Below are 14,627 nucleotides of genomic sequence, written 5' to 3' on the forward strand. Positions count from 1 at the left end.
TAAATGCCATCAAATCTGGCTATTTGAGTAATGTGCAGTCTGCACATCACTTAAGTCTGCAAAGTCTGTAAATAGCTTAAAATTGTACATCAGGCATGGTGCTTCTACGTTTCTAAGAAACGCATTAATAACCTGATTTGTACTTTAACATTCTGTAATTTTAAGCTAATCTGTACCTTATCATAACAAACCTCCATCTTTCTTACAACTTTACCAATCATTAAAAAAGTTTTTAACACTGTAATTAAGTGATCTGTCATGACCAAGGTTGCTATTGAAAGCAACAGTTTAAACCGCAGAAGAACATAAAGATGATTAATTATACAAACTAATTCTTATTTCAGAAACCATTTCTCCAGAAAACATATGCTGATGCCAATCAGGAAGAGCATGTCTGTTAGCTTGAATTGTGAAAATAATTATTCCACTACATTAATGCAGTACAGTTTTACGCCAAATTTGGTGCTGATCATTTTTTCATTTAGCTCCCTTACTACAGATAGCTGTAATTATTTCTTAGTCAATCTGCTTTATTTTTTGTAAGTAACAAAAACAAAAAGTAAGTAACTATGTTTTACTTTTGCTTTTGGATAATTAGCATTTTAAATGCTTTTTTTATAGTCTCTCATTAGAATGCTCTACAATGTTACAAAATTGTATGAAATATGCCTTTTAGTAATATTGTGCAGCATATATGTATAATGCAATATTAATAAAATATTTGTAATGCAATATTACAAAATTCTGTGGACTTAATTACCAGTAGAGAATTTCCACCTAGTGTCATTCTTGGAAGATATTTATTTTTGAGACTTTAAATTCAGGAATTTGTTTAGTAAAGTTATCTTACGTTTCCCTAAAAAAAATTGAGGATGAGGGACACATTTTTAAGCACATCAGACAAAAAAAAACTACGCTGAGATACCTTTCTTAGTTCTATTAAATTTGTGTAGCAGAAATTGGTATTAATAGAATGTGTCGGAGGATTATTTTTTTCTGCCATCCAAATTTTTATAGCACAAGTATGATTAACTTGTATTTCTGAGGTTCACCAAAGCCCAACCAACTTTTAAGACAAAAGCTTTGTCATAAAGACCTGCTTATTTACTCACATTATTAGGCAATACTCTTTTATGTATACACATAAGTTAAATGTAGAAAGATAAAAGAAATAAACCCGGCTATTTAAACTGAAATATAATTGATATTAACAAAGAATGATTGAACTCTGCAAACCAGTAATCTACATGCTGATTCAGTTTTCTATCCAGAATCAACTTAAAGCTCCTGGTTGACCTTTTTATTTTCCAATCTTCCAACAGAGAGCTGTCTTTTTTAAAATAGAATCTTCTTGCTAGAGATCAGGACAAAGAAACTAATAGACTAAGTTGCCTTCTTGCTGGCAATACTTTATTTTGTATGACATTTGAGGAGGGAACGTAAACCTTACAAGCTACAATCATCTTAAATCACTTATGGGCCAACTAGGAGATCACCTTAGTGAAAATTAGCTTTACTTATTTCAACAATACTAAGCTGGGCTATTCACCACCATTTTTACTCCCCAAACGCTTAGTAGCTATTTGAAGGCAATGTGTGTCATATTCTTCACTTCTGCTTATCTTGAAATGCTAAGAAGAAATAAAAAGCACCATTCCATCTCAAGTTGCTGCAGATCAAACAGCAACAAAATCCACCACCAACACACACAGACAAAGAGAGAGGGAGAGAGAGGAGAAGAAAAACAAGATAAAAAACCCTTAGCACCTTGAATTTTGCAAATTCCATTGGAAAGAGAAGGAGAAACTTGAGAAAAGTTCATGTTTCAGTGGAGCTTTGAAGACAAAGGCAAAGCCAAGAGTCTACCTGCCTTGGTTCTTGGGCAGCCTGGTATTTGCAAAAGCTGAAAGAGCTTCAGCACAGGTACTATGCATGCACCCAAACCTCTTCCAATACTATCAGCTAGTACAAATAGGGGAAGAAGCTCTAGTGCATCATCACAAATGTCCACAAGGCAATTTGTGTGCAACAAAACAGAAGTATTTTAGTTAAATTACTGGAAAAGGACAATAAAGATCTTGCAGTAAGTGTTGTGCACCTACTGCAGAAAGTATATTAGAATTTTCACAGGAGATGCTGTACAAAGGGTACAATAATACTTCCAAATATGCTTTCAAATGCAAACAGTAATCTTTCCACAACTCTCAGATACCGCCTTTATTGTTGGTCCAGAATTTCACAAAAATACCAGAACTCTGCCTCCCCAGCTCCCCACTCCTGTGTCTTTATTATTCTGGGGCAAATCAAACTGGCTCTTGCTTAGAGAACATGAATGATATCCATCTTCAAAAATGGTCCAAAACTGATGGAGATGCCTTGTAAAGTGCCATGACTATGGAGGGAAGGGAATCGAAGGAACTAAAATAATATGTGAATTCCCACTGGAAATCTGCCACACACCCACACTTGCAAAGGAAATACAGGTAATCCTCAACTAAGAGGAATTTGTCACCACTGATGTTATTGAAAAAAGTGACTTACAACTGGCCTTTACAACATTTGCAACATCACCATAATCATATGATCAAAATTTGGGCATTTGGCAACTGGCATGTCTTTATGCTTAATAACTGTGATGATTCACTTAAAAACTATTGCAAAAAGGATCCTAAAATCAGGTGTGAATCACTTAATGTCCACATTATTGAAGAGTGGAAATTCTGGTCTCAATTACGTTGTAAGTCGAGATCTGTGCTGCAAAACATAATTTGCAGCATTTTCTTTGAAGCAGGTGAGCTAGAAGTCAATCAACTCAGCTGCAGAAGAGACAGAGTAGCCCCAGAAAAACACAGTGACACAAGAATAGAAGATCATTCTAGGATCAGTAGTGAGGACAGAACTTAAGTCACCTTGGCTGCAAAATCCCATTCTACAAATCAGTTAATACAAAGGATGCTAATACATGACCCAACTGGATTCTGATTTTAACTTCCATTTCTCATGTATTTTGTATTGAGCTCTAACTGTGCTTCTCAAGTGAAGAGGAAAATATAGAAATCAAAACACACAACATAGATAAAACATAGATAACTCAATTTTAATGGCTGATGCAAAAGAGATGAACACTATATCCCTAGTAGCTTCAAGAATGAGAAATCAGCCATATCTCCAACCCGTCTAGACTCCAGACAACAGACATGAAGAGATTATACTGTCAATTCAGGTATTTCTAGTGTCTGTCAGATCACTCAGAATGAGAAAAAATTATATGTATGTATTTCAGAAAACCCACACCCAAATCCCAATAATAAATAAATAAAGCAAGTGTCCTACTAGTGCCATAGCAGAAATTTGAGTATTATGACTTCAGACAGTTTAGCAATTATGATAACGATATACCAAGATGTTTTGCAGTCATTTGCAAGCCAAAGCGGCTCCCAAGAAAGCACGCACAAGCCAAAAATATGAGTCATGCTCAAGCAATTTTGCTATGGGCCATAAAATCACTTTGTGTAAGTTAAAGCTAAATCTGTATATATTCTATAATATTTCCCTACTGTGGGAGGCGTAGATCTCAGTAGACTATCACAGATAATGACAAAAAACAAATTCTGTCTATAAAAGCTGATTGCTGCATAAGTCACCCTTAACTGTTCCAGGAACAGTAATGCAGATGGTATACTTTATGCTGCATTCAGCAACAAAGAGACACAGTCCATCAAGCACACACCATACTGACTTCAATTTGTTTCAATTTTAGCCTATTGTAGGGAAGAATTCAGAGCTGCACTGCCACATGGTTTATTCAGCTTGCTAATTTACATTATATTTACTCTTCACCCTACAGCTTACTCTTCTTTACAATTTTCTTTCATCCTTACCTAGCATGCACATTTAAGCAACAGCGTTATGGCCCATTTTATTCATTATTTATAAGAAAGATAATAAAATGAAAGATGGCTGTAGACTAAGAAATGCTTTTTACAAATCTCCTTCCTACAGTATAGAGAAAGCATTTTTTAAACTTCAATATTCATATGTACCCTGGGGATAACAATGGTGGCTTACTATGAACACCACTATATAGATCACGGGTCGGCAACCCGTGGCTCTGGAACCACATGCAGCTCTTTCGGCCTTCTGCGGCTCCCAGGCATTTGCAGACAAAGAGAGAGACAGAGAGAGGCACTTGCACTTCCCTTTTCTCTCTCTCTCTCTCTCTCTCTCTCTCTCTCTCTCTCTCTCTCTCTCTCTCTCTGTGTGTGTGTGTGTGTGTGTGTGTGTGTAAAACTCACACTGCTCTCCGAGAAGCTGACAAGCTTATTGGGCGGGGCTCCTGCCTTTGCTGCGTCTCCACAGGAAGCAGTAAAAAGCAGCAGCTCTCAAGGGCAGGAGAGCCAGCCCAATAAGAATGTGTATCAGCTTGTCCAGAACAGCGTGAAGCCAGCTTGCCAGGTGAGCAGAAGATCGGAGAGAGGGAGGGAGAGAAAGAGAGGGAGAGAGAGGGAGAGGGGGAGGGAGAGAGGGAGAGAACTCATGCACAGTAGCTTCTATTTCTTTTTAATTAAACTCTTCAATCAAATTCCCCCCGTCGCATGTGCGTGTGAGTTTTGCGGCTCCCAGTGTTTTTTTTCCTCTGGGAAACGGGTCCAAGTGGCTCTTTGAATGTTTAAGGTTGCCGACCCCTGGTATAGATTATACTGTAGACAATGAAGTGCTGGAATGGCTAAAAAAAGCATCTATTCTAATGAACCCTTGGGGTAGAATACCTATATTCCTGACTTTTACACATTACTCTTTGGGCAATCTCATTGTATAATCAGTTCTATGAGTATGAGCAAAGAATACCTAAAACAATATAATTTCTCTATTCAACAATTCTTTCAGTGATTATATTAAAAAAGACAGACCTATTACTTCTCTGATATTGTGACACAGCTGTTTAATATTTCAGAAACTTTTTTCACAGTTTAACTTTTTGTGAGTTGAGGATAAGTTGGTAAAGTGTGAATGTTTTCTCTTATTTAGGTACAATCTAGAAGATTGTTTAGAGGGATTTTGTAGGATTTTGTAGGCAGTATGTCAAGGAAATATTAAATAAAACCTCTCTCCATTCTGCAGTCTAGAAACCACTATTTCAGTTACTTACAAAACAAAAAGTAATTCCATTATTAATCCAACCAATTATGTTCTGAATGTATTGCCCACAGAAAGAAGACAAAGGGCACTATTTCCATAATTTTATATGCGTATTTAGAAACAGTTGCAATCATTCAAATAGTAATATAATTAAAACTCTCCATGATAGTAAGGAAAATTAATCGGTTTATCTTTTTACATACTTTGTCAGCGCTTTAAATGCTAATGAATACCTTCTCATGGTTTATGCTATACTTATAAATAAAATCAATCAATACATTTTTTATATTTGCTTAACTTTGGATTACATATATAAACCAATAGTAATTTTGGCCTGGAAGATTTGGAGTTATACCTTGACATGTCTAGTTTGACACATTTAACTAGTTGGGGAAGCCAAATGTAAGCAAAGATTATCTTCTGCAAAATAGGACATGAGGATACGGTGTCCCAAAGGCTTCAAAGATGAGTTTTTCTTTAGAAAAAAAGGACTTGGAATATAAAGCAACCAATCAGATTCTATCTAAAATGCTAGAAATGGTCATTGTTATTAGCTCTATGTCTCATTTGGAGATCTTTATTCAGTGTAAAGAAAGACAGATGCTCCCATTTTGTAGTATGTATGTATGCAGCGCTTATAAAACATGTAGAATCAATTCTTTCCAGAAGTCTGCAGAAAGAAAGACTAAAACTAAACAGCAAGTCTTTCCAAGAAGCTGATTGGCCTGGCGGTAACTTATTTTATAGAACTAAAAGGAAGCACTTTTTTGAGTGCACTGGTATCTTGTGAATTTGGAAAAACATGGAAGTTCAATTAGGGTAAGAACCTATTTAAAAATATTAAAGAACTTTTTATTGCATAATTCTGAATGAATGAAATCAAGGTGTTATATACATTTTAAAATAAAGTCAATGGTAATAAACAGCAATCAAGTTAACAGCATTAATAATTAGCCATGAATATATTATCATCCATTTTAAATGTGCTGGGTATACCTTTTGAAATTTATCTTAGCAACTGTAGCATAAGGAACATTTCAAGTACTTGTATACTACAAACTGAAGTTCCCCTGGTTTCACAAAAGGACTGATTTCACATTGCATCAGATAATTATGCCTCTGAACTGATACACTAATTTAATTCCAATACTAGGATCAAGGTCAAGTCTCTTTTAATTCAAGCTTAACTCCTGATAATTACATAATCACCTCCAGGTAACCTGCATGACAGTAGGATTTATTATTGGCTTCTTCCTGATTGTTGTTTTTTTCCCCACTTCACATTCTAGCCCTTTGCCATTCCTTAGTGGCCTCTCATCTTATAAGTGCTTGCAGGGCATCAGGAAAGGCAAGCAACAAAATTTTAGGATGCAAATATATAGGGATTATGTGTTGTATCATCAGGAGCATTATTATCTTTCAATCATTATGACTTTCTGTATAAATCTTTGTTCCATTCAAATATTAAGCAGCTCTGCTTAGCTTCCCAAACCCGACAAAGTTCACTGCATGAATATTCTATGAAAACCATTCCAAAACATCCAAATATTTATAAAGTTTAAGTACCTCTCCAACATCATAGATCCAGATTCGTCCTTCAGAGTCGCCGACAGCTACTTCTTTCCCAACCTGGCTCCAACGGACACGATTGAGAGCAGAAGTTCCTTCAATAGTCACACTAGCTGTTGGAACCTATCAAAGACATTGCAATATGGATGAGGACATTTATAAAACATGTGTGCTATAAAGGAATTCATTGTCTTTTACATGAAAAATATGAAGAGAGGGAAAGCAGAGGAAAATCAAACTTTAAATGGCAGAAAGGCTTATTGACAATACATGGAGACCAAGGGACACAAATGTTTAAGTTGTTTTTTTTTTTAATCCAAGCTTGGAGACATGCTAAAACCAGCAGGTTTTTTTTTTTGGTGTGGCCTAATAGATGATCAAAAGATGACTGGCAAAGACTAATGAGCTTACATGTGGTACCAAGTATAAATTGAAAATTGAGAGATCCTATCCTTGTAGGTTTTATATAAACATTTTACTGACCTCAAGCAATTAGTTTAGAGGACACAGGATGAGGTCAGAAATAAACAAATAAACAAAAAAGAGAACTAAAAGTAGGGCATTAATAACTTTCATGTTATTTCTTTAACTTACATCTCATTTTGCAAAACTGAGGAACATGTTGTCCAGGAAAAGCACATGAGGAACTGCAAAAGCTAAACTGGTCAAGTCAAGAGCATAGCAGCCATGCAGCACAGTAAACTGGTCTACATATTCTATACACTGCACAATAACAACTATATGTAAGTATGAAATCTGAAGACTGAAGTTGAATCGAGTGAGGTTTCTGAATTTAAATCAGTTTAGATGTAATACATGTATCAGGTGGAATACCATCTGGATCCTCATGTACACATACTCTTATTTCCATCGCTTTATAAAATTAAATTATTCAGTAACAAGTAAGCTCAACATAAATATTTCAGAAATGGATTCAAATTTTACCTCATAGGTTTGTTAGCAAGATAATTTTTGAGCAAGATCTACTCAATTTCTTACCAACCAGTAGTCACTGACTGGACCCACAAACTTCAAACTAATAGCAAACATTAAGATAAAGGAAAAGATTGCAAAGTGGACACACTCAACTTTGATGTCCTTTTTTATGTGAGGGAAACAATGTGTTTCTTTCTGAAACTTTGCCTTGCTTGTCAAAAGTTAGGTCAGCCTAACTTTAGGAAGGATAAAATTTAATTTTTAGCTGATGTTCTGAGATTCTTTGAAATATTTTTCAGCAGAATTTATACAAACAGAAATAGTTTATTAATATTTTCAACAGAAAATATGACTTATTTAAAAAATAACTCGATAGTTTAATTTTTTCAGGTGTCAATGCTTGCTAAATACTTGACAAAGGACACTTCTATAATTAAGAAGCGATTTTCATTTGTATAAATTTGCATTTAAAATCACACCACACTAGAGTATATATTAAGACCATCTGATGGGCTTTCTTTGATAAGTGAATTAAGAAGTTATAAAAAGACTTTTTCAGAAGTCCCCAACCAGTGTTGTAATACTATCCTTAGGACCAAAATTGTCTTCTCCAAAACATCTGATTAAAACCCTTTAACTTTCCCAGGCTTTTCTATTTGTTGAGTTGAATTTGTATTGTTTCCATTGGCTTCTGCACTGCTAACATGCAGGCTGGGGAATTCTGGGAGTTGGGCCATATATCTTAACATTGCCAAGGTTGAGAAAACACAGTTATAGGATAATATATTATGTTGTGAGTGAAGGGCAGTCTAAAAATTTAAAAATTAAAAACCTAATTTATAAATATGCTACAAATTACAACATAACAAAAGCATTAAGCATATGATTATAGCCCCATAGAGTTGCTCTTCTTAGAATGAAAAAAGCACTAAAACTGCAATTCAATTTGTGATTGAACCACTAAACAAACAAAGGTAGAACTAGGGTTTGAAAAAATTGTTATTTGTGGAGAAATTATTAAAACAAGTTTATTTAATTTTAAAGCATGTAATTTTTGTTTACATAAGTCCAGACAAATTAGAACAATGTTCCAAATATTTTGGGTATTCTACAAGGATTTCTGGTTTTCTTATCAAAATCTAGCATCCAAATGTAAAATGAGTATCTATCTGAGAAGTATTAAATCTGGAAATAAATATTCCCAGCTTTCTCTCCCAAAACTGTTGCATGGAATTCAAGAGTAGAAAGCTCAGAAGAACTGAATGAATCATTTCATAGCTATCCTTACATAATCCTGAAATCCAATTTTTAAACAATTTTAATTATTAATTCTAGTCACACAAAGGCCAGTTTGGTGTAGTAGTTAAGATATTCGTCTAGAAACCAGAAGGCTGTGAGTTCTAACACTTCCTTATGCATGAAATCTAGCTCGGTGGCATTGGGTTAGACACCCTCTCTGTTAAATCCACCTCAGAGGATTGTTATTGTAGGGAGAATAAAATGTAAGATTATTAAGTATGTTTGCTGCCTTGAGTTGACCAAACATATATTTTAAAACAAGGTGAGATAAAAGACTAATATAACAATAGTAATAATGTATTATTTAATATGAAAGAATTGGTAGAAAAATGCTAACTACATTGGATACATGTTCAGGATATAATTTATGAAATCATTTTATATCATGAAAATTACATTCATGAAGAAGACATGAATGTAACTAAAAATTATATTCAAAAGGAGGCATGAATGCAGAATTTTGTTTTAGCCTCAAATGTAAGAAAATACAATTAATACTGATAACATTTCTTCTCAAGTCATGCCATTTTAAATATATGGTTATAGACTTCATTAAGAGAATATAGTTCAATGTATATTTATTAGAGTTCTATTATTATTTAATTAAATGAATTAAAACATGAAATAGAAAAAAATACTTTCAGACCCATTTGACAAATAACTTAATATCTGGTCATCAACATTATTTTAAGCTTTGAGGATTTCCCTTATTGCTTTTGAGATAAACAAGTACAACCAAACTCCCATAATCAACTAAGGATTACAAAAAACCTGCATCAAAAAGAAAAGTATTTCAACCCTTTTAACAAACAGAAAGCCAATGGTGATTTTAAAAAGGAATTCTCCAAGCATCAAAAATTTTGCAAATTGAAATTTATCTATATATCCATAAAACAATTTTCAAGATAATTGTACGGAGTTGACAGACTTCACTGGGTCTGTTGTATTCTGTTCTATGCTAGAGTGCAGACATCTCCACTCTTTGGTTCTGCTGGGTATGAATTCCATTATTGGTAGTGCCAACACATCTGCAAAGCACCCGATTTAGAACACTGTCATAAAATATGCTGTATTACACTTATAGGCACCCAAGATTAGTAACAAATTCTTTAAGGTTGTGATCCCTGTTCACTTTCTGAGAGGTGATGGTTCATTTTATGAAGCTTAATATACTTGAATTATAGTGTTCATCTTTTGGTGTCACCTTTTAGTTTTTGCATTGTTTCGATAGTCTTACTAATTTGTATTTCTGCCACCATTTATCATCAAAACAATATTTTCTTCACCATTACCTATTTTGAATATTTAAGAGAAAAGCACGATATAAGGGTTGAAACTAAATTAATTAAGCTATGAACTTGGAAAGTTGCTGTTATTGTCCCAGGGAGTTCAAAACTGCAGTTTCTTCTAAGAGTTGCAACAAGAAGCCTTTCCAGGACCTTTTTATAAATACCCTAAATGTTTAGGGCCCATTTTAAAACCATGTGTACATCTATAATCTGTTCCTAATTAGCTTTACCATTATTTACATGAAGTGCATGAAGCAACTTCTAGGAACAAAGCTACTGTGACCTGTCATTTCAAGTTGTGCTATGGATTGGTAGGTTCATTATACTCAACTGAGAATCCATATTGCATATCTCTGTCACAATAAAAACACACAATGTGGCACCTTACAAGATATATATTGCCAATACTGTTGTCTGCAACTGAGTTGCATCAAAACAGTCAGCTTAAGCTTATCAATTAACTTGATCCCAAACTTGTGGAAAAACAAATTCAATTTAAATCATTGGGACTGAAGTGCAACACTAGCGGTAAGATTTTCAAAATTCCCAATGATTTAAACTGGAAATTTGAAAATCATATGTTCTAAAACAATGTCTAAGATCCTGCATTTTTATCACAAATTATAATGCCAACCAACTTACCTACCAATAATTTTGTCTGTTTATTAAACAGCTTAGTCTATTAAAACTGTAATGTTGCAACCATGTTATTAGTCTAAGATAAATCCTTCTATCTAGTAACAAATCATATTTTTCTGTGATTATAGATATGTAGAACTAAAAACTAAGTTATTAAAGCTAAGGGGATGGTTCAAACTAAGGTGCATTTTCTTTAATTTTATTGGGAGTGATCTAAGTTTAGGACTGGTTTTGCTTTATCTCTGAAAATGATGCCCAATGCGCTTAACACTGCCTGGATTGTGGCCCAATACTTCTCAGGAAATAAAACCATTGTTTTGTAGTTTTAAATTGCCAGGCAAAGGATCAAAAGGAAAATCATTTTCAGTTGTTAAAGAATTTTCTCCTTGGTTGCTACTGTGGGTCTCTGATTAGTTTTTACTGGCAACATGCTTGTATTGAATTTATTCCTGCTGATGTCCTAACGGGAAAAAAGAGAGAAAAAAAAATCCTGACATTTCTTCATGTAACGTATACTAGCAGTCCAAACAAATGAGAATAAAGTAATTAAACAAATGAAAGTAAAGTAAATTCTATGGCTATATTCTTGTTAATTTCACAAACTCCTTTGCTCTGATCAATTTCAACATCCCTATGTAAAGAAGACTTGCTGTTTCAATTGAAAAGGGGACAAATTTCTTCCCATTCATTTTAAAAGCAGCAAGATTGGCTCTTAAGAATTTTTAGAATATTGACAGTTAACTCTCCTAACAATAACATCTGTAAAGATGTGTTCCCTCTTCCAAATTGTCCCTTTACCTCAAAGTAATAACTGAAGGAGAAAAAAATCCTCCCTATTCAGCTACTTTATAATTAAGCTGCCTCTGAAACTTCCTGCTAAGAGCACTTCAAAAGACTAGTCTCTAGTTGACAATCCAGTTTTCAGGATTTGTCCTTCCTTACCTGTCTTACATGAGTTACAGCCAAATAAGTAAAAAAAAATGTGTATTTTCTTTCTGCTATGAAATGCATTACAGAGATATGAAAGGAAGACTAAAAAGTGAAAAAGAAAATCGTTTTATATTGCTTTTGCTGTATTTGCTGGGTTAATTCTGTGCTATATCTCCACAAGTACATAAATTCACTCATCTGCCCCTTCACATACCACCCGATTGATTAAATTTTGTCTTGCCTTAACAGTTGCTGTCTCACGCATGTATCGTACCAATGCATACATTGAATTTTATATTCTTGCTATACAGCTATTCTTCTGCAGCTACAAAAGTGAAATGAATTATCATCATTACTTTCATGTAGTTGCTTTACAGGCCTCGTTGCTTTATTCTGCATTACCTTATTATTATCTTACAATTCTGTCAGAATTTCAACTAACAAACACTTCAAAAATGCATGTGTTAGTTTGTATGAGGTAATAGTTATCAGAACTCAAGTTCAAACCTTGGTTGTGGCATTATTACTAAATGGCAAGCTTGTTTTTGCAAAAAAAGGCAATAAAAGATTCAAGAAACTATTTCTGTAAAAATAAAGAATATGCACTCTTATTTCACCATGGGGAAAGAGAAATAACTCCACATCTTTTGAATTCAGAATAAAAAACATGAGACAAATAAAGAACAGCAAAAACAATTACAGCAAAAATATTGATTTTCATGTACTAAATGTATCTTCTCAAATTCTTCCTTTTAATTATGTCCCACTTCAGCTCTTCCAATGCTAAATATGCAACAATGTTTTCTCTATATGATTCCACTTTTTATATTTCTGGCTGCTACTGGAATAGAAATCTTCACTCTTACATTTCAAAAATTTAATCTCAAGAGAATCTTGCAAAGAAAAGTATGTGTTCTTCAAAAGAGAAAATATATATCACACAAAAAGGTGAAAGCTTTCAAAATATTTATTTAGAAAATGTATAACCCACATCTCAGTTTAAAAACAAGATTCACACAGAACATAAATAGGAACTAAATAATAATGGTAACTTAAGAATAAATTATATTAATTTGTCTTAAACTATAATATGCTTTACACCAGCATGAATAATTTGTTTGCTAAATATGAATTCAGAATATCCCAAGAATATTTCTTTTATTATTTTTACTTTTGCTTCAAATAAGCCTTGCCATAATAAATGTAAAATGATAGTGTATCTGCCTTCATTAGGTACATGCCTGGTTGATATGTACATAGTTTCTTGAGAAATCACCTCACACAACAAATGAACTTTGCAAAATTGAGGCTTTATCCTGGTTTACTTTTCAGAATGTTATCTACTAACTAATAATATCCTAGCTTAGGTCTTTAAATGCAAGATTGTGAAAAAGAGGTTCAGTGTGGACTGAAAACCCTTAAGAGTCTGCAAGCAAAGAATTTTCTCCCATGCAGCCTTTTCTTCAAGAAAAATGAGAAAAAGTGGTTCTTTCTAATCCAACTTGTCTTAACTAACTACTGGTATTCCACCTGTGTCTGGTAGTTGGTTTTTCTATAAAAGAACACTTAAAAATATTACTCGTTTATTATAATTGTAAGGGGAGCTCCCTTCTGCTACATGTGTAAATCAGACCTAATTGCAAGGACGCTAGCCAGGATTTGCACAGAAATTGTGTGAAAAAATACTATATTTAGTATTAGGCATGTTCATTGCCTAATACTTGAGTTATATATTAAAAAATGAAGGATAAACAATTAAATAATAATATGCTTCATGTTTTTAAAATAGGAAATTTAAAAATTCTAAATTTTTAAAAAGTTGAGGACAAAAACACTATAATCCATTTACTATACAAAGATACAATATTTTAATTAATTTTCCTCAGCTTATTTTCCCTATTGATCACTGTAAATCTACATTTCTTTAGAAGCAATTTTTCCTCTAGTTATGTATATTAACATTAAAATGAAGTAATTTACATCATTTTATCACTCTACTCCTGGGTTTAGTGCTTCCATGTTCTTTTATTTTCCCCATATTACTGGTACCGTGAAGCTGAGAGGTTACACTAAATCATAGTTTATCTTAGTTTACTGAGTGGCTGGATTCATGTAATATGCGTGAGATAAATTATAATTTACAAATCACAATAGCTTGGTTCACAAAGCCACAGTAAAATTATCTAGTATCAGGATTGCTACTTAAAAAAACTACTACAGAAGTAGTAATAGCCAACATTCAAACAGGGCTGCACATACATTCATCTGTATCCAGGAATATGTTCCACTGAATTCAGTGGACTAAATATTGAGTAAATAATTAAATAGAATCAGGCAGTACTTATATTTAAAATGACAGCCAATATAAATTCCAGAGATTTTAACAAGATTTGATCTCAACCAAATTATCCTTAAACACAACCTTGTACAGGTTTAGCAAGCTTTCGGGCCTTCTAAATTAATGAACATGGTCTAACCCAGTCAGGAAAGGACTGAACATAACTATTTTGTGGAGCTTTTGGGGGATTTTTTTTACAGTGTAACGTTATACACAGTCACTCAGAAATATATATCCCAGAATGCAGTCTTGAATTCACCCACTGCATAAAATAATGGTTTGCTTAACCATGATACATAGCAGTCTTCTTTGAATGAACTATCTTCAAATATGCAGACTGAGATTCCCAGCATTCCCAGTGAAGAATGTCAAGTGGTGAGAAATGTAGAAGATACTCTACCAGTATGCCTAGAATGTCCAGGTTAATAAGCAAGGGCGATTTCTTGAATAATTACACTTGGCTGGGTTATAGCCAAAACGTTGAGCCA

At 33.7% G+C, this 14,627-nt stretch overlaps 1 protein-coding gene across 1 annotated transcript in view; it reads right to left on the reverse strand.

The window, feature by feature from the left end:
* DYNC1I1 (dynein cytoplasmic 1 intermediate chain 1) overlaps positions 1–14,627 on the reverse strand; it is a 204,736-nt gene that overhangs the window by 13,137 nt on the left and 176,972 nt on the right. Inside the window, exon 16 of the mRNA XM_081343261.1 lies at positions 6,706–6,831. Coding sequence (XP_081199387.1) covers positions 6,706–6,831 — 126 coding nt within the window. The remainder of the gene's footprint in view (positions 1–6,705; positions 6,832–14,627) is intronic.

Source organism: Vipera berus (genome assembly GCF_964194415.1).
Source record: "Vipera berus genome assembly, chromosome: Z".
In the NCBI taxonomy this organism is placed as follows: domain Eukaryota; kingdom Metazoa; phylum Chordata; class Lepidosauria; order Squamata; family Viperidae; genus Vipera; species Vipera berus.